This window comes from Mustela erminea, chromosome 8 (genome assembly GCF_009829155.1).
Source record: "Mustela erminea isolate mMusErm1 chromosome 8, mMusErm1.Pri, whole genome shotgun sequence".
Classification (NCBI taxonomy): domain Eukaryota; kingdom Metazoa; phylum Chordata; class Mammalia; order Carnivora; family Mustelidae; genus Mustela; species Mustela erminea.
Window position 1 is genome coordinate 18,179,899 of NC_045621.1, and position 25,733 is coordinate 18,205,631.

At 41.0% G+C, this 25,733-nt stretch overlaps 1 protein-coding gene and 1 long non-coding RNA gene across 6 annotated transcripts in view; one reads left to right on the plus strand and one right to left on the minus strand.

Annotated features, from left to right (window-relative positions):
* KLF7 (Kruppel like factor 7) overlaps nt 1-25,733 on the minus strand; it is an 89,285-nt gene that overhangs the window by 43,699 nt on the left and 19,853 nt on the right. Inside the window, exon 2 of one of the 4 annotated variants that reach the window (XM_032354575.1) lies at nt 2,313-2,741. In XM_032354575.1, the coding sequence (XP_032210466.1) occupies nt 2,313-2,741 (429 nt within the window). Of the gene's footprint in view, nt 1-273; nt 2,742-25,733 lie in introns of those variants that run through there. The other 3 variants (XM_032354572.1, XM_032354573.1, XM_032354571.1) reach the window with 3 other exon arrangements.
* LOC116597194 lies at nt 2,027-9,828 on the plus strand. 2 transcript variants are annotated; one of them, XR_004288489.1, is made up of 4 exons: nt 2,027-2,114; nt 2,918-3,050; nt 4,541-4,592; nt 9,712-9,828. It is a non-coding gene; the product is annotated as an uncharacterized LOC116597194 (long non-coding RNA). The 2 variants fall into 2 exon arrangements; XR_004288490.1 differs by having other exon boundaries at nt 2,035-2,114; nt 2,899-3,050.

The following is a 25,733-nucleotide window of genomic DNA, read 5'->3' on the forward strand; positions in this document are numbered from 1 at the left end:
TGCAGGTGCTGGGGAACATAATGAGCTCCACCTTGATAATCACTCTGAGTAGACAATGCCCAAAAAACAAAGCACCAAATAAGGCATCCCTCCTAAGGAGGTCTCTTTCTGACACATCTGTTGGGAGAAGGGGATAGGAAAAAAGAAAAATGCTCCGGACTCCCCCTTGAAAAAAAGAATCTTGCTTCCCCAGAGCTGTCCAGCCTTCCTACTAGACAGGATGCAGCCTGTCTTCAGGTCAGTAATTCAGAAGCGTGTCCATAATCATGACTTCCATGCCCCCAACAAAGCTCAACATTCTTGCCTCATTCCGCTTTCTCTGGTTTCCTGGGGAGACCGGGAAGTGAGTCACCATCAAAGCCTGGGCTCACTGTAATGTCTTGTCATGACTTTCCTCACTGACTTGAGAAAGAAAGAAATATAAATAAAAAAATGTCCTTCAGGACAAATGTCAGAAAGGAAAAAAAGCTGACTTGAGCAGGATGCGTTAGTCTGTCTGTGGAGTGGAGCAGTCAGACTCTTGGGAAACCCTAACTGGGACTCTGCACTTGAGCCACAGGGTTCAAAAGTCGTGTTAGGAGACCTTCCCATGAACCAAGCAAGGCCCAAACAGGAAGTTAAGTGCAGAACTGGAGTACCTGCCCGAGTCCTGTGTGGCAGGGAAGCAGTGTGTTCTCGTCCTCCTATGGGTGGCACTGACTCTGAGGTTCGAAACAGTGATTTCTTCCAGACACATACTACACACCTGACTTTAGGAAAGTGCTTCTGTACTGCACAGAGATACTACATGCTCCCACAGCCCAGAGCATTAGAGGTGAGAGGGACCTTAAGCTAGTCCGTTTGATAGATCTAGAAAATGAGGCCCAGTGAGATAAAGGGACACCCTCAAGGTCAGAGCTAGTTAGCGGCAGCGTTAGAATTAGAACCCAGGTTCTTCTGCTTTTCCAGGCAACGAACTTTGCACTGCACATCTCCTTGGTTGGCACAGACCGCAACTCACCACAGAGCACCAGGAAGACCAGCCTCGAGACCACAACTCCCACCAGCCACTTCTCCGGGCTCAAACGCAATCACCCGTTTTTTCCCGACTGTACTCTTACTCTGCTGCTCCTACTTTTGGAGCTCTTCCTTAACTCAGCTGTCCTGCGCAAGCAGTATGCAAAACCATACAGGCGATACAGCCGGGACCCATTTAAAACCCACCAATGGCAGTAATTGCTCCTAGGATGCTAACACCAAGAAGGAACACCAGCCCTAAGCTTGTATCTCAGAGCACAGAACAAAGACCAGTTTCAAGGAAAATGTCAACCTCGCTCTTTTCTCTCTAAACCCCACTCTTCCAGATTACCCCATTGCTCCAACGATCAATACGATCCCAGGGAATCACTGCCGAAGTCCTGAGGAAAATGTACAGTCCCCGTCGGTCCCCACTCTCCCTTACCACACACATAGCAGTGTAATCACTTTAGCAACTTCTCAGTAACAAGCTCATTAAAAAGCAATTCTGCCATCTCTCCATAAAGCACGCGCCAGAGAACAATGCAAAAGAGGAGATGCCAATTAATTATAGAATGATCACATCTAATGAACTCTGAAACCCTCCTGCTGTTGGTGACTTTGATGAAAAATCAGGGATGCTGGGAAAACAGTGAATGGGGACGCCCCGACTACCTTGTTTAACTGTGAGCTCTTTCAAATGTGCCTCCTCAGATTCCAGGGCTGCTCAAAACTGCAGAGCTACACTCCTAAAACAATGGAAAGTGTCAGGGAGGTGACAAGTGTGTGTGTACGGTGTATGGCTGTGAGTCACACCGCCAGAGCCCCATTCAGGCCTCCCTGCAACTGCGTGCTCCGACCCGGTGGCTGGTCTTGCCTCTGAAAGGATCACACAGCCAGCGAGCGACAAGCCCATGGCCTGTGCCAGGACATCTGCAGAGCTCAAGGTCACATGCGTCACTCTGCTGCCCCGCCCCAGCCCTCCCGCTTGGCTGCCACCTCCAAGTCAGCACAGTGCCACTCCTCGGGACACGGGACGCGGGAGCCCGTCCCACCGAGAGGCTAAGGGAGGAAGGAGAAGAAGAAACCACGTGCGGCCAACTTGTACCACTACCTGTGTGAGTCCTCTGGTGGGCCTTTAGGTGGGAGCTTTTTGTATAAACTTTCCGGCACCCGTTAAACTGACAGCGGTGAACCCTCTTCTTGTTTTCGGGGCATGCCTCGGCCCCCACCCCTCCTTGCTCACTGTCGCTCTGTCCGCTTTTAACTGTCCCAGCTGCCGCCACAGCCGCCGCTGCTGTTGCCACCCCTCCCACCTTGACCGAGCCGAGCGCAGCCTTCTTGGCCACCAGTTTCAACGTCACCGTGCCATCCACGGCTGAGAGAGTCTGTGAGGTTTTGACCAGATGGCGGCTGAGCTCAGGGGACGATGGGGGCGTTAATGAGGTCACTGCGTTGAGCTGGGCCTGGTTGACGGCTGTGTAGCTGTCGAGAGAAGAGCTGGTTGGCTGGAGGCTGAGGCAGGTCTCAGATAGCAACTTGTCCCGAGAGAGTAGAATGTCCACTGCCGAGCTCTTCTCACAGATGGTGGCTTCCACAGGGAGCAGCAGCGGGTCCAAGCGCCGGAAGCTTTCCTCTATGCACGGGGGTGGAGAAGCATGGAGGAAACAGTCCAAGTCCTCACCGAAGGTCTCCGAGATCCTCCTAGGCTCCGTCTGTAGGTAGCGTTCCAATTCGAGGCATGTCTGCAGAGGGCAAGGAGGGCGGGAAAGAAACAGCCATCAGAGGCAAAGAACACCGCGAGGCCACATGTTGACAGGCAGGGCAGTAAGAGACCAAAGGAATGGTTTTGTGGCTGGAATCTGAAATTCTCCTGCTGAAAGGTCTGACCTTGTTATTTAGTCCCTGAATTCTTCTGAAGGGTTCATAAGGGTCACATCATTCAAGTTCAATGAAGGGGAACTAGAGGCCCAGAAGGGCTATCTCACACCATCAAGATCCCAGAGGACGTTCAATGATAAAATGGCCTCTTGCTCCACAACCCAAGTCAGCAGGTGAGATGCTCCAAGCATTGCTAGGAGTTCCATGTAACCAAGAAGCAAATAGAATCACAGAGTCTTCTAACCAAAACAAGACTTCCCATAGTCCAACTTAATTTTTAAATAGACTTGAGCAAGTCTCAAAAATCAATTTTCTGACTTGCTCAAAAGGACAAACCATACCCGCCCCAGCTACGAGGTGACCTCAGTCACAGTCAGCCAAGAGCAAGCCCTGCCTTGGATTCCCTAACCAGCGGGAATGGATACTGTTCTAAAGAATGCCTCTCACAGCACCTCTGATATGCAAGACAAAACTCCCATTGTTTACAGCCAGTTATTCAAAATACAATTGCTACCTGGTTTGTGGCAAGGAGCAGAAGTAAGTCCAGTTACAATGGTTTAGCATCTCTATGTGATAAAAATAAGTTCAAACACAGTTACGTGACTTGCTAAAGTTAGGACCCAATATATTTCAACATAAAGCCTTCACCTGGTAAAGAAATAGAGAAAAAGAACTGAAAAATTCAGCCATGGTAATCTTTGTAACATGGTGGAAGTGCTCTTAAGGCAAAAGTGGGTATTTAAGTTTATACTTGAAAAGCACTCCTCACTTAAGAATCCTGCTTTTCCAGAACCTTGTATAAAACCACGGTGCTAACTTGCACCATCAGCTCAATTTGCTCTGGCTTCTGGGCTTCAACAAAGAAACACTGATGGCAAATTTAGAATGAGACTAGCTCCTTCTTTACTGCCTCCCTAGTAGAGTATCTTTGATTTCAACCAGTGCTTGGATCTTGGGCTTTTATTCTGTTAAGAATATATTTTAATGATATACCTAGTTGTGTTGGATCTGTTAAAGATTTTAGTTTGGGGACATTTCAAAAGGTTGTTTTTGTCTTCTCTTTCTTATCCCATTTATTCTCCCATAAATTTCTCGATTAGGAGATGCACTAGCAATGGGGCTTACAATTTCCCAGATATAGAATCATAGAACCATGGAGCTTCAGAGCTGTTTGTCTAGATTTTATGTAGATTGTGCTTCTCTAACATGTTCACATGTCAGCATTTTACCTGTTTTTCTCAGACTGCATGTGATAGCCATTCCATGCTCACTACTTTGATAAGATTCTAGCTGCCTACCTAGGGTTAGCATTTAACCTCGAGGCCAGAATCCATTGATGGTCACCGCCTTTGGTATCTCTGCCAGCTTGCCCTTCCTGGCTACCAAACCCCACCTGTATCCTTATGACATCAAGGGCCCACCTCCTCCCACCCTGCTTGTCTCACTCCACTCCTGTTCTCTGAATAACTCAAACTCTACATGCCAAGTTCTTTCCTATTTGCCAAAGTATCCAACACCACCTTATATACTTTGACCTTCAAAATCTTTAAATTATTGCTTATATTCTTCCACTGGTTATATATTTGTCTTATGTCTTCTGTTTATTTTTTGTTGTTATTTTTTATTGAGGTATAATTGACCTATAAAATTATATTCATTTCAGGTGTACGACATAATGATTCCATATTTGTATACACTTCGAAAGGATCACCACAGTAAGTCTCGTTACCAGAAGACTGGTTTTTAATCAGCCTTATGGTAAAACTCTGCATTAAGAATAAGAAAAACAGATTTTTAACTATGAATCAACTTTGGGTTACATCTTTGACTTTTAATAGCATAAACCAATGAATGATTCTAATCTTCATTCAACACTCATGGCATATGTTTTTGTTCAACTACTGTGTCCACAGCAAAGTGAAAAGCTTTCTGTGTGTTGGAAGGAGACCATATTAATAGATCCATGTGATGTAAGTGCAGGATAAATAATTAGAAGCCTAAAATGACATGGATTTACAAAGCAAAGTGATACCAAATAAAATACTATAAAGTATGTTGATAAATTCTTAGGGGATGAGTGGGAAAGGAGGTCTACACTCTATAATATGAAGGCATTCATCAAGGAAAGCTTATTGGAAAAGTCAGTTTTGATTCTATTTTATTTATTGATTAAATAACAGCTCTGGCTGAGTAGCTTCCCACCACTTTATATACGAAACCAATACTACTGAATTCTTAGGTTTAGAAATTTACATTATCCTCAGTTGCCCCTTTCTGAATTCCATGTCTCAAAAATTTTCCCTTTCCTTTTTCCATCTCATTGCTAGAAATTGTCATTTACTTCTCTCCAATACTGAACAATACTGAAACCCTCGGGCTTAGCTCCAGTCAATTCACTTCTGAATTATGAGATCTTACTCCTAAAACCTCCATTAAAGCTTCCTTTCCTTTTTAAAACCCTCACCTACCAAGCACAGTACCTGGCACCCAACAGATACATATATATATCAAACAAAGATAAAATCAACTTTATATTATTACTTTGATTACTTTAACTCCTCCATTCCATGAAAATCATCTCCTGACTCCCTAATCTGGATGATGCTGAGGCTAGCAATCTTAGAAATGACCACTAATAAATGTCTTCTGGAACACAACTGTAATCCTTCTTTAGCTTTGTCCAACCAGATTTTTGAGACATGGATATGTTTCAGGTAAAAATCAGCCGAATCATGGGTTATAAGTTGTCCTTGAGGCAGTTCCCTGCCTCACACGCAAAGACTATTTCACAACCTAGTCACCACTGTCTTTCAATAGTTTTTGTATGTCATGTCTTCTTATATACTTTCTAGCTCAAAGATTTGAAAGCCACTGAGAAATTGTTGTGATGGTTAAGAAGCTTAGATCTCTTCATATTCAGAGTTCTGGGAAACAGATTCTAAACACATTTACATACTTTTCTGGTAAGGTTAAAAAATAATCTACCCAGTATGTCCTAGTTTAAATCCCAGGAGCACACAGGTCACAATAATGATCTAAAGATAGAGACAATCTACTAAAATGTGGAAAATGCTGGACCACATAAGAGCAGCTATCACTTGCAACCCTAATACAGGGCATTCTTATTCTATCTGAGAAAGAGAGGTATGAGTACCGATCAGAATGGACTGGATAGCCCTATGAAATCATTTCGAAATGATTTTTGTCTTGAGAAATCCACTTCTTATAATATTCTACTTAGATGAGAAGATTTTGTGAACCAGAAACTCATCAGAAGTGGTGGAAATTAAAATGTCAAGAATGAAGAGAATTTTCATGTTAGATTATTTCTAAGCCAAAGAGAAAGTTTACCCCCAATGTTTTTTTTTTTTTTAAAGATTTTATTTATTCATTTGACACAGAGAGATCACAAGTAGGCAGAGAGGCAGGCAGAGAGAGAGAGAGAGGAGGAAGCAGGCTCCCCGCGGAGCAGAGAACCCGATGCGGGACTCGATCCCAGGACCCTGAGATCATGACTCGAGCCGAAGACAGCGGCTTAACCCAATACAAAGGACTTCCTTAAGAAATGCCTATAATGTTTAATTAAAATCTGAGGTATTTACTCATAGATATTAATACATACATGCAGAGAGGTATATATAGAAATAAATGTGTCTATCTATCTATGAGTATATATACATATATTTCCTAGCTCTGTCTTTACAAAAAGTCTACAGGAAAGACACCCCAATAGCAGTAAGCACACCTAATATACAGATCTTGGTTTCTTATGTCATTATACAAAGGATAATGGTAATAAAAGGATAAAGGGAAACCAGGGCACCTTGGAGAAATAGTTGATTCGAAGTCTGGTTCAAAGAAAATATAAGATGAGTCTAGAATATCTTCTGGTACTAGAAGGTAAGAAGTGTTCATAAAGAGATAGAGCTATGTCAAAAAAAAAAAAAAAAACCTCAGAAGCCAATTTGAAGGAGCCCTTAATAACCAAATCTGGACAATATGAGCAACAGAAATGAATAGTGATGATGGGATTTTAATACATGGAATAAAATTAATATCTATAAATCCATGGTGATATAAATAAATATTGAATCAATAAACAATTGGAGATGGTTAGCTTCTCCTTACAGTGAAATTATAATTAATAAACATAGAAGGGATAATGGAAATAGAAAATCACCATTAGGCAAACAAAAAATAACAATGACTACAGGCAAGAAACACCAATGGATGCTAAAATTAGTACAGGAGCATATAATGAAAAACAAGATATTTGATTAGTCTCAAACCATCCCTCTCAGCAAAATATTAGTTAACTACAAAGACAAAAATAATAATTTTACAGTGAAGAAGCCTAGCATGCACCACTTTAGATATATGATCAAAGTTAGTAGCACCCATAATAAGGTATACTGATATCATGTAACCTGGTATGAAGGCTGAAAAATACATAACCTCAATGTAATCATGAGAAAACAGAACCATCCAAATGGAGGGCCATTGTACAAAATAACGGGCTATTATTCTTTAAAAATATCAAGATCATGGGGGCAACAGGGTGGCACAGTCAGTTAAACATCTGACTCTTGGTTTCAGCTCAGGTCATAACCTCAGGATCATGAGATCAAGCCCTACACTGGGCTCCGTGCTCAGTGTGGAGTCTGCCTGAGATTCTCTCTCCTTCTCCTTCTGTCCCTCCTACTTGTGTACTCTCTCTCTCTCTCTCCAAAAATAAATAAATCTTTGAAAACAAATACCAAGATCATGTATAACAAAGGAGATTGTACAGAAGACATTAAAAAGCTTTCCCAGATCAGAGGAGACTAAGGAGATATGATAACTAAATGCAACTGATTTTGAAGAGAAATAAGACATTGATGGAAAAAATAATTTAATACAAATAAAGTGTACAGATTAATTAATAGTGTTGTGTCAATATTAATTTCCTGGTTCTGATCATTGTATTATGGTCAATAACATTAAGGGAAACTGGGCAAAGTGTATACAGGAACTCTATGTACAATTTTTGCAACTTTTTTGTAAGTCCAAATAATTTTGAGAGAGAGAGAGAGAAGAAAAAGAAGAAGAAACAACCATTAGCAAAATAGGAGTGTCTCCAGATTGTATATTTGCATGTAAAGTTCAACTATTTGTTTATGTACGAGAACCAGAGATTTACTCTGTCCCAATGACACTCTAACCAGCAAACTCCAAGTCAGGAGTCCATGGATGTCAATTTAATTACATAAACTACGCCTTGCCAATACTTCTTCACCTTGGAGATACAAGGCTTCCCTCGACCTGACCTAACAATACAAGAGGGATCAGCCACTGGAGCAACCTCCATCCCCTCAAACATCCACTACAGTCAACAACAGGAAGGAAATGTGCCCAACTGCAAAGTGATTTTCTTACTATTTATAAGGTACATAAGAGCTTTGTGAAGACTCTCCAACATCTTAACTTTGAATGTGGCTTATTCTCCTAGTTACCTAAGAAGTTTTCACTTGAAATTGGTTTTGAAATGATCATCCTACAAACTTTTTTAATACTCTCTCTATTTTGTTCATATTACTTCTTGGAACATGCTTATTAAAAGTGACAATATGGGATGCCTGGGTGGCTCAGCTGGTTAAGCGTCTGCTTTTGGCTCAGGTCATGATCCCAGAGTCGGGGGATCGAGTCCCACGTTGGCCTCCATGCTCAGCAGAGAGCCCACTTCTCCCTCCGCTTGGACTCTCCCTGCTTGTGCTCTCTCTCTCCCTCTTTGACAAATTTATTTATTTTATTTATTTATAAAATCTTTTAAAAAAATATTTAAAAACTCAAAAAAAAAAAAGTGATAATCTAAGACCTAGTTAGAAAATTAAAAATACTCAATCCTCTTACTGCCATGCCTACTACTTCTGTGACAGGCTCCAAAGGCAAAAATTGACAGAGAACAGGATAACCCAAGTCTCGTAGCACAAATTAAGATCACCAAAATCCCCCACATTGTTGGCAAGAGGTAGTTACTTTCATGGGATCAAAAAATAACAAGAAATTTGGCCATATATGGGCATGATGATGCCAAGTTTACCAAATGGTTTTCATTAAACTTGCTCTTCTCTCTTCATAAATTAGATTAAATTTGCCATTCACGACTGCAAACATCTCCAGTCCCTTTTGCCATTTCCCCCACAACTCTCCTAAAGGTTTCCTTTACCTATTTTTCTACTCTTTACTTTCCCTCACATTCATATGCTTCACACAATCTTTCAATTTCCCTCCCACTAATCATTGTTTCATTCAGAGTTCAACATAAAGTCTATTTGCTTTAGGAAGTCTAGGAAAAAAATGGAGTTAAGAAAATATGCTGACTGCCAAGTGTTGAAAGACACACCACCTCAATCCTGGATACAACTAAACAGTGTCTCCAAAACGAATCTATCAGTCCATAGATTGGTGGTATGCCTGGTTTATTAAGATTATAATCTCCTTGTGGTTTTAGTAGCATTTTCCTAATAACTAGTGATGTTGAGCATCTTTTCATGTACCTGTTCACCTACTCAAGTCCTTTGCTCATTTTTTAACTGGGTCATTTGTTTCCTTGCTATTGAGTTATGAGTTCTTTATGCATCTGGGGAATTAACTCCTTATCAGATACACCGTTGGCAACTACTCCCCCCCACCACCAGTTTTCTTTTCACTTTGTTGATGATTCTTTTGCTTTTTAGTTTGACGTAGTCCCACTTGTTTATTTTTTATTTTGTTGCTTCTGCTCTAGGTGTCATATCCCTAAAAATCATTACCAAGACACAGGTCAAGGACTTTAATTCCTATGTTTCCTTCTAGAATGGTCATCATCAAAAGACAAGAGATATCAAATGCTGGCATGGATGCAGAGAAAAGGGAACCCTTGTGCACTGCTGGTGGATTGTGAATTGGTGCAGCCACTATAAAAAACAGTACGGAGGAGCCTCAAAAAATTAAAAATAGAACTACCATATGATCCAGCAATTCCATTTCTGGGAATATATCCAAAGGAAACAAAAACACTAAGTCAAAAAGATATCTGCACCCCCATGTTCATAGCAGCATTATTTATAATAGCTGAGGCATGGAAACAACCTAAGTGTCCACTATTAGATGAATGGATAAAGTTGCAGAATGCATATACAATGGAATATTATTTAGCCATTAAAAAAAGACAAGGAAACCCTACCATTTGTGACAACATGGGTGGACCATAAAAGAATTATGCTTAGTGAAATAAGTCAGACAGAGGAAGCAATATGTTGTATGATCTCACTTACATGTGGAATATAAAAACAAACAAAAACAAAAACAAACTCATAGAAAAAGTGATCAAACTTGTTACCAGAGGTGGCGGAGGGGTGGGAGGAGAGGATATTGGAAAAGGTGGTCAAAAGGTTTTAAGATACATAAGAACTAGAAATAAAATGTACAACATGATGACTACAGCTAACACTGCTGTGTGATAATAAGAAAAGTTGTTAAGAGAGTACATCCTAAAGATTCTCATCATAAGGACAATTTTTCCTTGGTTTTTTTTTTCTTTCTTCTTATTTTATCTATATGAGAAGATGGAGGTTGGGTGAACCTCTTGTGGTAATCGTTTCACAATATATGTAAGTCAAACCACCATGGTGTACGCCCTAAATTTACATAGTGATATATACCAATTATTTCTCAATAAGAAGAAAAAAAACTTAACAAATTTTTAAAAATGACAATCTTCTTAAAAACGATGATCATATTCCTTATGCACATGGGTACTCAAACAATAAAAATAATCTTATAGAACAAAATTTCTCCCTCTGCTATCTCAGATGGCAAAGACACTTCAGTGTTAAAAGTGGTGTAAAGTTGTAAGAGTTAGAACTTTGCAAAAGAATGAGCAACAACCCCCATCCATAACCACCTCACAACTCCCATGCACAACCATCACCATATCTACATCCATGTCCACATGGGCACACTCTAGTCCAGTCTCAATGTCATCCCTTTACAAACCAAGTGTTTAGAACATAAAAAGTTCTTGTTTTCATTTCTGTCTTTTAATCTGAACATAAGAAAAGTCATTTGTCCAATATTTTTGCCATCACTCATTACTGTGTCATGATGATTAATTACTTGGCATCTTTGGATCCATGAATACTCAAGTTGATGAATCAATAAAGAAAAAAGAAATTGCATTTTGTGAATTTTTTTTTCTGGAATAATATAGAGTCAATGAAATAAAAAGCCACCTACTACTACCTATGTTTATACTCAATTAGTCACCTGTGGTCCTTTTAACCAGCTACTTTTAATCCCTATCATTCTACCTATATTATTTACCTAAAATATCCAAGAGTTAAAATGGGAAAATATAAAGCAAATTGGGGAAAGAATATAAATACAAAAATAAGAAGAAATATAGTTTAACACAATAGAAACTTGCAAAGTCATGTCCTTTTGAGATCAGACCTGGACCTAATGATGATGATGATGATGATGATGACAAAGATGACAGTGATGATGGTGATTGCTTCTAGCAAGGAAGGGGTGAACTCTAGTTCCCAGAAAGAATGCAGACCAAGGTAATTGCACAAGCAGGTGACTGCACTTGGCTGCCCATGGGAGCCCCTTCCTGACATTTATTATGTGTGGTTTTATCACGTGCTATTAACCATGGTGCCACCATCCCGAGAGAGCATGAAGTGCAGAAACAGGGAGATGAATCCCTTACTTTCCTCCTGGGATTGGCCCAAAGCTTAATTACTTTTTTGTAGTTTGAAATCTTCGCACACATCCCAGAATGGAAATACAAAGTGACACAAAACAAGCTACTGGATAGCAGGAAAATCTGAGCTTCCTTTTAAGTGATCTAAAATACGCCAATTTTTTTCTAACACCTTATTAGATATCTGTATACTGCACACTTTTTAACAAAATCTTTATTCCTCTGACTCCTGAAACCAACTCTGTAGGATTGCAAAGACTGGTATTTATGAGAATTCTGTGATTTTTTTCCCCCGTTTAAAGACGATATGATGCAATGGCTCTGATACATTTCTAGTCTTTTAAAATTAGGTCAGAGTTGAAAGATGGGAAAGGAAGCAGACAGCATGGTCAGAGAGTTCTAGTGCCATTTTTCTCAGGAGTGAGAGAAGAGGTAAGAAGCAGCAAGGTTATGATTAATAAGTTCAGTTAAGCCCATGGGAGAACCGCAGACACCAAGTAGCTGAACTTTATTGCCCATCTTCCTGAGTTTCAACATTTCAAAGTGAGTTTGAGGAGGAGAATATAATACTAACTCATGGCAGAGTCTCTTTAGAGCCAGTGACAAGAATAAACTATGTAAGTGTCAAAAAATGGGTCCTTTTAAACAAATATTTACTTTTTCTTGACTTTCATTGCCAAGAAATATTAGAGTGGAAGGCTAGGACAGAATGATTTTGTCTAGAAAATACAAGTAAGTAATTATATAGGATAAGAAGTGAGAATCTATCTCTTCTTGCATGTTTCAGCTATTAGGCTAAAAAAAAAAATACCCCAATCCCACATCAATAGCACACCCCAGAGGTGCAACAGCATTACGCATCACTGCCAGCACTGCCCAACTCCACAAAAATAACCCCAGGACTGTAACCCACGTCAGATCGTATGCCTTCCCTCTGTTTCTCACATCAACTGGTTGCTGGAGATGAAACCAAATTAAATATTTCCCTCTCGTCCTTTGTAAATTATGAGAGACAATGCTGTGAAAATTAATTGAATTCTAAACAAACATGAAAGTTGGGAAATTTCTCCCAAAACCTCTTCAGCATCTCTCCTCTCTGAACTATTTTTAACATTCAAAGAAAATATTTGTTTGTATATTTTTCTTTGGGGAGGCAAGGGGAGGACGGAGAGAAGATGAAAGGCCTGGGAGTGGGCGCTGTCTTTGAAATAAGCGGCCTCAAATACCCCTTTCATCTTCCAAGGACTCCTTACATACCGCGCATAAAAGAAATCCCCAAACCAACTCCAATCTAAATTAAATATTGAGGTGCATTCTACAATCACGGAACCTCTGCAGAGCTGGGTCCCAGGTTTCAAGCTCCTTGAAGAAAGGCACTGGTGTCCCCCATACCTCCAACAACTTGAAAAAGTACTTCCTCCTTCAGAAAGCCTCAAAATTAAGTGTCCATCAGGAACAGGATGGCCCATGCCCTGAGATGGCTTCTTACCTCGGTTCAGGGTTGTTTCCCCAGATGCTACCTGTTACAGCATACCGATTCCGAGTCTGTCATATTAGCCTCTACCCACAACTGCTGCGCCTACCCTCCATCAGCCCTTTAGAAGTGTCCCTCACGATTACCAGGCCGCTGGACTAGAACTAAATTCAAACTTGGGAGTACTCCTGTACAGCGGAATCACATGGGATGCTTGGGTCTGTTATCATACCAACCCTCTACTTGGTTTGACACACACTGAAGAAAACCCCACGTTACATTATAGCTTGAAAATTAGTTTCAAGAGATGCCTGTGCTTTGGTCATTATGCTTTCACGGAGGAAATGAAATTCACGCCTTAAGAGTCAATGAAAAGAAATCATCCTACACTGGAACAAAGCCCTAGATGCGGGCTTCCAATGAGGTCTGAGGAAGAAACAAATACAGAAGAGGCACTCCCAAAGGAAAACCCATCATCATACATGAGAGTGCCAACCAGTCCTTGCTCAGGAAGGGAGGCACGCTATCCCCACACCTCCTGAAAGCCCAAGGCCTTGGGAGAAGGCCTCCCCTCTGAGAAGTGATGGCTTCCCAAGAACAACAATGGCCCTGACAGTTTTTCAGCTCCACCATTAATTTTCCATAAAGAGCAGTTTTCTCGATGAGCGCTTGTGTCAGGCAGGGCCTGATGCTTCAGAAACCTGTAATTATTCTTGGCTCCCCACCCCCCACAGCCTCTGCACCTGTGTCAGTTCAAGGCACCAGCTGGTCATGTCTTGCCTCCTGCCTCTTAAGGGGGTGGGGTGGGGGTGGGGGTACGAGAGCCTTCATTGAAAACCCAAACTCACATTACTTGTCTCTTCTTCCAAAATGCAAAAACAAAACAAAAAATTTAAACTCACCAGTCTCATCCCTTCCCCCAACGGGTCTTGCCAAAAGAAACAAATAAACATTAATTGGCTAGAGAGCCTTCATTCAAACCAAAATTACTGAAAAACACAGTAACAGGGAAAGGTCTGACAAGGGGTTATTAATCCTGTTTTACAACCCACTCTTACTCAACCCCCGCCTGCTCCCGTTAACTTTGCACACATATGCACACACCCTCCCCAAACTCCAGGGGCCCCTTTGCACTGAGTGGCCAAGATGGGAACATGCCGAACCCATTACATCATCTCCCCTGCCTCTCCCAAATCACTTGCACAGGCTGACTCAGGCTACTGGGAAGTTTTTTTTTTTAAAGCAAAACTCATTTCATTGACTCCCTTCTGGAATATTGCTATATCCTTCTCAGTTGGATTAATTAAATACACTTTTCCCCTAACCCCCCATAAAAATATATACATGACTGCTTCTTTTACCCCAAAGCACAGCTGCACACATGTACAATGTACAGACACATGTGTGTTGTGCATGTACTCCCTCACACACACTCTCTCTCTCTCACACACACACACACACACACCCCCCAAGTGTGAATTTCCCAAAGCCAACAGGTTCAAATCCCTTGGGGATTCGCAATTCAGTGGCTGGTGATCATAGAGGATATTTTCAAATCCAAGAGAGTTTTCAGAAACTCCCACTGTGGAAACGTAAAGCTGATGTGGGAGCACTCACTAGGAGGGATATTTGCTCTACTCCTCAGACTGTGTAAAACGGCAGCCCAAAATACAATGAAACCAAGCCCTAAACTGCTTTTCCTGCTATGGATGGTTGTATATTTACTTAATTTGAGGTACTCAGAATCAACTTCCCAAAATATTTAAGGCGACTGTGTATGTTCCATTGTGCTGCTCATTCCAGGTAAGGAAACAGAGCGCCCTGTGCACATGAAGGGATAGAAGACAAGGGGTTAGGAGTATTGGCCTTGGAGCCACACTGCCTGGATCCAAAATTAGGTGACACTATTTACCAGCTTGCAATGCTGTTGGGCAAGTTACTTAACCCCTCTGTGCCTCAGCTTCCTCACCTGTCATATAAGAGTGTGTGAGGGTCCAATCATTTGATACATGTCAAGTGCTTATAATAGCACCTAAAACCCATACTATGTCTCCTGTGGCTGTTACCTAGCTAGTGTTATTTCACTGCACTTCCAAGAAGACAGTAAATATAATCAAATGTAACAATGACACAGAAAGGGAAGATTAAAAAAAATGCCAAATAATTATCAAAGTAAAATAAACCCATTGTATATAATAGGGGACTCTGGCTGGGTGACATATCTCACTGAGGGTTCAGTTTTATCCTCTCCCAGGCAAATGGGCTGGACTTCTAAGGAACTTACTAGTCCAGAGTTCTACGTTGCTGTGAAATAACAATAGAAGGTAGAGACCAAAAGTGAGAATGGCTCATTTAGAACAGACTCAAAGGAATGAACACAGGCTCTGCTGCCCAGTCGTGTGGTGATAGGAAGGAGGTTGGAGACTCTAGAAGATGGTTCTTGGCCAGGACACAGTGGAACTAATTCTCTGGTTCCCCAAGGAGATCAGCCTCACCAGCATCTAAACATAAACTTTACTGGAATGGAGGTTCCTCGGACACCTGGAATACTACTGAATCATGGCCTGTCTCAAGGATTTATCGAATGAGTGAATGAATCAATCAATCAATGGAAAAACTCCTAAACAAGGTGGTCAAAAGTCAACAGTGGTCACAATCCTGGGCAGGCAAGAGTACCAGAGTATGATGAAAGCCAAAAATTCTTCCTTCTTAGAATAAAGGACATCAGAAACAAAGTATATGCATTTATTACCAACATTTCTTGTAGGATATAGCAGTATTTTAAGATCCAACTATAGGTGATATTTACTTGTCTCCTTGGTGTTTTCATTTGAGTAAAGAAATCTTTAAATGTTTACTGTCTGGGATACATCCAGTAATCTCAACTTAGAGGCACATTTAAGTTCTTAAAATGCTATAGGGCAACCCTGGGAATATGTACCGGGGTAGAAAGTAAAAACCATTTCCTCACCTAAGAGAGTATCTCCCTCTCTTCTGCTATGTCCTTTTTTTCTCATCTGACCTCCAGAAACCACCAGGAAGAGAAGCAATGAAGACAAATAGATAAGATGCAATTTTCAACTCTCATTCTTTATTGATGAAAAGAACCTGACCTAGGAATCAGGCTTGATCTCCACTTTCCCCACACTGTCTCTACCCTCTCCACTAACTAAACTACTGAACCTGAACAGGGCGTTCACTTTCTTCTCTGCAAAATGAGTGAACCATACTCTCATAGACCACTTCTAGCTCAAACTACTTGCTGACCCCCCTTCCGTAGCCTGCCATCACACATACTCCTTGCCATGGCCCATTAGCTCCTACAGGATCTGGCCCTGTTCTCCTCATCTCTGAGCCCTCTCTCACTCACACAAACAGACCAGGCTCATACCTTTCTCAGAGCCACAGTGCCACTGTTCCACAGGTCATTGCATACCTGCTTCCTTTTAAATCTGTTATGTTTGGGCTTAATTGCCAACTATTCAGCATCCTTCTTTGATCTGCCTAAAGTAGCCCAAACAGCCTATTTGCTCTCCATCACACTACCTTGTTTTATTTGCTTTTCACGAAGCCCTGGAAAGATCCAAATTATTTATTTGCATGTTTATTCTCTATCTTTCTCTACTGGGATGGAGGTACCAAGAGAGTAGAGAGTTAGTCTCATGTGTCAAGGAATCTAGTACAATACCTGGAAAAGACACCCAAAACATACTAGCCGAATGAATGAACAAGTGAACCAGCCAAGCCATTAATTGATCTTGGAATTCCAAGGAAGACTAGCTGGTCTACCCTAAATCTGTCCTACAATGTCTACTTTATTGGGATGAAGGCTTCATCATCATTTCTCCTCCTCAGCTCAACGTTCAGCACTGAGATGTCACTCCCTGATGTGCATTCATCAAAAGGGAGTAAAATGGAGCCTCTTCTCAAGACAAAGAGATCAATCTTGGGTCCTTAAATCTGTCCATTTCAAACAGATGCCAAAAGGAAATTTCTTCCCAGCAGTCCACGTTGCATCATATGCTCCAAGTGTTACTCTCGCTTGGATGAACAAAACCCACCCCTCGCCTGGCCTCTGCACCAGGTGCTTATTAACTGGTGCCTTGAGGGAATAGACTAAAGGTCGAGGCTCAATCCACTTTATATCATGTATTCCCATTTCTATCACCTGAAAAGGCCTCCCTAAGAAAGGCAACTCTGGCCACTGGTCTCCAAAGCACATTAGTGGTCACATCAGTTTGGTTCCCAACATTGGCATCCGTATTACCAGCAGTCCTTAAAAGAAGAGGTTCATTCAAATCTAGCAGTCATCAAGAACTTGTGTTTTCTGTCACCCTAAATAGTGTCACACACCACTTACATAGGTGAGGTCCCTAGAAATTCCCGTTTGGGCACATTCTGGTGACTTTCCCACAAATTCCTAAACACAAAAGAATTTCATTCCTCTCCATTCCCTTTAAGAATTTTACATAAAAAGATATCTCTACTGAGAGGTGTATTTATTTCGGGATCATTATTTCACAGATACGGAGCCCTCAAACACTAAACCTGGAAGTGAGCCAAAATCCAATTAAGAGGGTATGGCGTTTGAACTAGGCAAGAACTAAGGGTGAGAATGTTGAATATAGCTGTACAGGGTTTGTGTCTGTGCATGCACACGTGTGTCACTGACAATGAAATGTAGATTCTTTTTCATGTATTTCCGAATGCCTTTCTCTAAACCTATCATTGTTCCCAGAGCCACAAAGCTGGTCCTTTTCTTGTTCATTATGTTAGGCAATAGGAATCTTTCACATGCTGGCTGGACAAAGGTGGGGGGAAATGAAGAGAATGTTTTCCATCATGGAAAGAAAAGTATAACTGTGCTTGGCCCATTTTGGAGCCGCATAACAATGTTGCAGGTTTCAAATGAACAATTCAACCCAATTTGACAGGGAAGAATCGAGTGCTGGGGCCTTGACATTTGGATTCCAGTAGCTCGGGCCCCTTGCTTAACCTCAGGTGGCTCAGCTGATATCGGGTGACACGCACTTTCAGGCACACCAGATCCTCACTGCAGAAGAGACACTAATTTGAATCATCACTGCCATCCCCTCTCCCCATTGTTCCTGTCTGAACCAATTTCCATACAGTTTCAAAGAAATCATCAGCCCATGCAAAGGGGAAATCCCAAAGGAACAAGAACTACATTAGCAGCATAAGGGGGGAAATCTAATTTCCAATCCAGTTGCTTTGTTGTTTCAACCTCTAAGGAAGGTTCCTACATATGCACAACATAAATTAAGTTTTAAAACACCACCGTGATTCAAAATTAACAAAAACTCTCATGGGGGAAAAGGTGGTTCTTGGTACAAATCTCCTTATACAATGAGGGTCAACTCTACCCAGAGCTTGTGGGTGGTCTGTGTCTTTGAGATCTCAATCATCTCAACCAACAAAATATTTTAGAACAGGATATATTCACTGAAACCAACAGACTTGATGGTAAATGAATTCTCAGTCAAAGCAGTACCCACATTAAGAATTCTTAAACTACCTTGTTGACAGAACTCACCAAGACATATTCTAAACACTGAAATGGTCCAAATTAAGGATTCCTTTTTGGCATGACAGGCTATGCCAATACAATTTCCTAGTACCCTACTTGCTGGAATAAAATTCATGGCAAGACACCAGTGTGACTACATCATTAATTAACTTGAACCACATACCGGAACATTGCTGCTAATAAAACTCCCCTATAAAGAAAACATGTTTTCTCTACTGAGAATCCTGGAATGTGGGCCCCAGCAGAGACACTGCCTTAATTAAGAAGATACTTTGATGTTGCTTCTCTACCTGAAATTTGGTCATATTTGGCTGGATCTTCAATAACTTGAGTTCTTGAATGTGCTTTTTGGAAAAAGAAAATGAAAATGACATCCACACTATCAGGATGTACAAACAACTATGTGAATGAAAGGATCACTTTCAATAAGGTAGGGGTGCTTTATCTATGCAGTTCTTAAAAGCACAATCTGAGCTCTCAACCCACAATCCACTGAATCAGAGATCTATAGAAACCTTCCATTTTCTCTAGAAAACAGGCTGACAGAATCAGGAACAGAGTCATAACTACAGCAGCCAGATGAAACAGGAACTTTTCTAATCCAATCCACATGAAATGACATCTATTTTTTTTACAGAGAATGCCTATATAACTTCTGAAAATGCTTATCAACATTGGTCATGTAACCTTGGAGTCCCCAAGTGAGTCCCCTGGGTGAGACCACCCAGGCAGCACAGACTAAAATCCCCATCCTATTTATGGGGAGCCTAACCTAGTAAAGAAGCCAGCAGCCAGATGAAACAGGAACTTTTCTAATCCAATCCACATGAAATGACATCTATTTTTTTATAGAGAATGCCTATATAACTTCTGAAAATGCTTATCAACATTGATCATGTAACCTTGGAGTCCCCAGGTGAGTCCCCTGGGTGAGACCACCCAGGCAGCACAGACTAAAATCCCCATCTTATTTATGGGGAGCCTAACCTAGTAAAGAAAACTGGGTTTTCCACAGTTCTGTAGCCATACTATCAATAAGGCCAGAAACAGAACCAGAAGTTTCTTGGTGACTTTCTGGCTTTTTCTGGTCCAACTCTAAACCCTCTACCAGGACCTCAAAACATTCTAGAAATTCAATGAACCATCATCCCTCAGTAACCCTGAAGGAATAGGATCCTTGACCAAGGTTCAGATCTCCCCAAACTGGAGACACAACACTTTATCACAAGCTTCTCAACTACATATCTCTGTGTAATTTCTCCCCAGTAAGACTGGAAGAAGAGCCTTGGTTTTAACACCACCCTTTATTAAGAGATTCCCGAGGTTTCTCTGATGGCTCTATATCTTGCTTGGATTGTTACAAGTAAATAGGATTTCAATCATTCCAACCCATCCATATCAAGTGTCATTGTTGAGAAAGAAAGAAATGAAACTAATATCATTTTTTTTTGAGAATTGAGAGAACTTATCATAATTGTTTACTGAGGACCTAATTTTATTTGTTTATTCGATAATATCAAATAAATAAAAACTAGAAGTCATAAATTTTTTAAAGGGGAATTCAAGCCTGTTATCCAACATTTAATAGAAAACATCCTAATTGTAATAAATATAAAAATACAAATTTAAGTAAACCAGATTCAATATTTGTCTCATCCAGTGTCCTTCGGTACAGTGGTTCTTGGACCATTTTTTAACACCATCCTTATCAATCACTCTTCTTTTGTTCAAGAGTCAAACAGAAAACACAGCTTTAAAAAGGACATGAAAGGAATAGAAACAGCAAGAAGAGGAGAAAAAATAGCAGCAGTGGAAAATAGATGAACAGCAAGCACCTCATTCCTATGTAAAAATCCTGGACGCCAATAGCTCTTATCAGGTTACACATCTCTAACCAAGGGAATCCATCAAACTTTGGACATATCAGCTCAAGGGCAAAACTGACATTTGGCCCTGTTCCCTACATGAAACCTGAACATTAATTTTAAAGTGGGTTTTGTTTACAATCATCTGGTAGTAACAAACTAGAAAAGAAGATGGTCAGTGGGTGAAGAACATTACTGTGATTCAGAAATGTGTGCTGGTAGAAAACCATCTTTGTTTAAAAAAAATCAGGTTAATTTAATATTATATTGGGATCCCCTACCTAATCAATCTGATTGGTTCCTTCAACTTTGGGATTTTTTTTTTTAAATAAATACAGAAGGTCAAAGGCAGTGCACCGTCATGGAGAGAGTATAGACCAAAGTTGGGAAGACTTTAACCAGCTCGTCCTCTGTAATTACCTTTGGCCTTCCTCAAGTCAGCTCCTCTTTGGTCTTTGGCTTCTCATGATCAAATCTTGCTTGCCTAAGGGAAACAAGGCATGAGGACGATGGGATATACTACTCTGATCCCTCTGTCTGTAGGGGTGCCATGTGTCCAACTATCTCAATTTCAGACTCTGGACTGCAGTTTCTGCCCCGCCTCTTAGAATAAAAGGTCCCATGATACAAGACCACATGGTTGTCCTTGAAGTGCTGAAGTAGACACGTGTTGTTTCTACAGATGCTTTCCTCCAGAAGTTAACAATGCCCTTTCTGTTAAATCTAGGTCAAGATTCACAAACTCAAATACCTACAGGGACCTAGAGGATCGCACCCCTTAGAAAATTGGCAAGGAATATGACTATAGGGACGGGTGGGAACTATGGTGAACACTCCCCACAGTTTTCCATCCAATCCCTTATTTAAGGAGAAACCCAGCTTTCAGCAGTCTTCTACTCAGCCACTCTTGCCTGGCACCACTCAGCCTAAATCTCTGCTCTTAACAAGAATCCTGTCACAAGAATGGAAATCTGCAGAGGCGGCACCATGAAATGTCATGCAGGAGACAGTAAGAACTATGACAAATCTCTAAGAGCCTGGAGGTCTGGCACCAAGTTTTAAACTTCCCTTGGGTTAACACAGAGCGTTTGGCATAATCAGCTGCTTAATAAATACTTCTTAAATGACTGTTTTAAAATCTTAATTAAGAGCCACTATTACCTCTCACTGAGTGCTCTTCTCTGGAGTGACTTGATCAGACTGGTAGATTGTCCAACAGGCTAATGACCAAGGAGAAAGAACTCTTCTAGGATAAGCAGGTTACACCCACTAGAACTTTGCTGGCCTTTCACGGAGAAGGTAGTATATCTTCTATTTCTTTTAAATAAATTTAACAGTTATTTACTAAGCTTGCCACTTTATACCAAATGCTTTGCTAGAGACTTCAGGGAATCCTGGAGTTCAATATCTGCTGGCAAAGGGCCCATGGTATAGTAGGAAAAGAGGGACAGAAATGCAAACAATTAAAGATAACAAGGTATATGAGCGTCTAATAAATAGAGTAAACAAAGTGTTATGGCAATATAAGGAAGGAACAATTCACTCTCCTGGAGAGGTCAGTGAAGGCCATACGAAGAAATCACACTTGAGCTAGACCTTGCAAAATGAGTGAGCTTTTGTCAAGTGGAGAAAGGGAGCAATGGCATTCTAGAAAGCACATAGGACATGAGCAATAGTGCAGACACAGGAAAGCACCCCTGTGTATTTGGAAAAGGATGAGCAGTCTAGGGGTTCTGATGCATGGGGTACATGTGATAGGGCAGCAAGAAATGCATCTCCAGGGCCTAGAAAATGCCAAATATTTCTGGCTGATAATGCTCTGGCCTCAGGGCCTTCCCTCTCCCTTGTCACCCCTGTTGGCTCTGGCTTCAGCCTTTATACTTACAAATAGTAGCGGCTGTTTCTCTAGCTGCTCGGTAGTTCAGGGAAAGACTAAGAGCTCAAAAGACAGCAGTGAAGCCCAGTGGTCATATTAATGTTGCCCAGTAATATTCCTGAACCTAAATGATTGAAACGATCATCTAAGGCACTTTCCTTTTCAGATTTATACACCTAATTTAAAGCACACATATAACACTCCTTAAAATGAGAAAAAAAGAAGACAGAAATAAATATTACACCCCCCCCCAATCTTAGTTTTAAAAAAAAAAGCTACTGAATCAAGCACAGATTTAATTCAGCCCTGAGTATCCTGGAGGCCAAGGCAAAAAGGCCCACAACATGTTAAGAAATTCTCATCATCAAATAAAAGAAATATCAGTTCGTCGGAGATCACTTGATCTGTGCACACCAGGTTTAAAGCAACAGAAGAGGACAAGAAAATGTGAAAAATGAGGAAGAAAGAACAAAGGAATAAAGGGGATAATTTAAAAACATATCTCCCACCACCTTTTTTTTTTTTTTAAAGACGTAAAATTCCCTCATTAAAAACCATCAAATGTTTTGGTGGTGAGGGGGACCAAAGGTTCAGTGCCTGGATATGTTTTTCTCTTTTGTAGTCTCTCTCTGTTGATGTTTTTCTGGCTTTCTAAGCAAAGAGGAAACCTCACCCATTCCTGTAGACATGCATTTATGACCACATTCTCCTGGCCAGTAACCCTCTGTGGCTCCTTGAGGCACTTCTCAAGGGTGGAGCATCAGCAACTGGATCTGTTTCTGAAGCTACTTCTCCTACCTCTCAGGTTGAACACTGGCGAGCTCCGTGAGGGCTTCAGGGCAGAGCTAACTCATTAAGTACAAAATGTGCAGGCACATTTGACCTTTGGAAATCCAGCCCTGGTTGGAAGCTTCCAGATTCAAAACAAAAGCTCCAGGGCTGGATAAAGAGTTGGAGGAAGCGCTCTGTGAGTGCTGGGCCCATCCCCCACCTATCCCCCAGTGACTGAGAGGCTCACAAAATCAATAGAGCAGCATTATTAACTTTGCAATATCATAAGAGAAGGAAGGCTTCATTCTCTGCCCGGGTAGAGAGAGAAGACAGGGAGAAAAGGGCTGGCTTCAAGGAAAAGGATGCTTCATTAAAGTCTTAACTCTGGGGAGGCAGCTGCCATGTTAGTTCAACAGATGAATCTGGTGTTGACAGCCTCCCATAACAATGTTGCCCTTGGTCAGGAGTTAGAGTGAAAGAAAGTACAGCTGGACAAAGCAAGGTCTGCATGGCAAAGGGTTTCTGTGTGGTACCAACTTTTACAAGGTAATGCCAGGGGACTAACCAAAGATAACATTGTCAATACATCATTCAGATGTGACAGTCTGCAGTCGCGGATTTTAAAGCATCCCATTGTTGCTAATTTTTCACTCAGTTTTCCTGGATTACCTACAAGTACCAAAATAAACATGTTAAGTGTTTCCACCAAAAGAAAATACAGAGCTATTGTTATACCTGAATGGAAATGAAAGCACCAACTCTATACTCGTGTCCCCTCTAATTTGCTGAGGACTCCCACTCAGCTGGGAGACCACTGCCCACTCACAGGTCAAACGCCCCAGTTCCACTGCTTCCACAACTGAGTCAGTGTCACCAACAAACCCTGTGCACACCCAAAGACCAGGGAGGGGTTCACTTCATCTTTCCCTTAATACCACATACACGTTAGTCTCTCCTTTATCCTGCCACCATCCCTCAACAGTGATAGTAACTAGCATTGCCAGGCTGCAAATTGGCAGACATTAAAGGTAAACTAAATTTGCAGATATAGCTTCATTCCAAAGTCCTTCATCCAATCATACAGATCAAGCAAATGTCTTATCTTTGTAGAGTCATTATTGCCTTCAGCTTCTCCATCTAGATAGTAGGTTAAGCATCCCCTATTGCAAATCATACCTACATCAATTCAATCCACTGGCTGCTAAAGAAGTATCACACTTGTCAGAAAGTTTTTTCCTTTTAACCACATACCAAGCCAAAATCAGACAAATACAGCTTGATACATTTATTGATACTATTCACATCACTCAACAGGGACAATGACAACTTGCCAATCACTCCTGGGGAAGAACCTGAGGAAAGAAATGCTCATAATATCTATATAAAAAAAAAAAAAAAAAACCTGGCACCAACTGCTGACCAAAGCCACCTCTTGAGTTTATGTATACAGACTTTGTTACAAAGGATGTGCAAAAAGGTATCATAAAGGCCTCTGCTGACACGCATAGTCAAAATGTCTTGCCTGCTGCTATTTGCTATGCAACATGGAAAGACTCTTAACTCTTCCTTTTCTTTACTTCCGTCATTTTCTTACCTGTGTAAGGAATAACATAAATGTATTAAACAAGAAGGTTACAAACAAAACCTTTAACCAGTAATACACTTACTCAATGCCAACAATCTCTCTAGAATATGGAATGTAAGGACTTCTTTACTTAGCAAGACTAAAACTCCAGCCACAGACATAGCAGGGAAGTTAGAAACCCAAGAGACTTGTAGTAAATGAAATAAAAGTATCTAAAGGTTCTAAGTTTTGTCCACCCCAAATGTCTGTTCCATTTTAGATTCCTTTTGAGTGGTAACTGTAAACTTCCAGGAAAACATTTTGAGAACATTTGGGGGAAGTATATAAAAGAGCTGTGAGATGAACAGGAAAATTCCTTGACTATTTCTGATGCGACTGAGAAAGTCACTAAAGAAATATTCTCTCTTGGTATCCTGTTCTTTTCCTTATATCCCGTCATGATATATACTTCTGGGTGTATTTATCTTCTGGGCCCACTGCTAGACTCTAAACTCCACAAGAGCAGGGACAATGTCTACCTGGGTCACTACTGTATCCTGAGCACCTAGTTCAGTGCTTAGCACATAGAAAGCCCTCAGAAAATAGGAAGGGAAAGAGAAAGAGAGGGAGGAATTGAATGTATGAATTAAAGAGAACCAGGAGAGTGATGCCATCAAGAAAGCGTCATGGGTTGTTCTTGACTTCACTCCCTGTCATAAGAGGAGCAACTAACAACTATTGATAAACAAGACACCACTGAGAAACTCCTAAAGAAAGAGAACCCCCCAACCAAAAAAAATCACAGAAGAAAAATGAAGCGCCTCTACAAAATTAAGCACTCTATACTTCGTTCCCAATAATCTCAAAGGTTTACTATGTCCCAGTATGATTATCCTAATATGTTCATCCCCTGTTAATGGATGACATAATCTGATCATCAAGGCCAGTTGACTTCAGGGACTAGGGCTGAGTTCTGTTCTGATGTGAAATAGCCAAGAAAAGGCAGGTGGACAGATGGACAGGTCAGGGA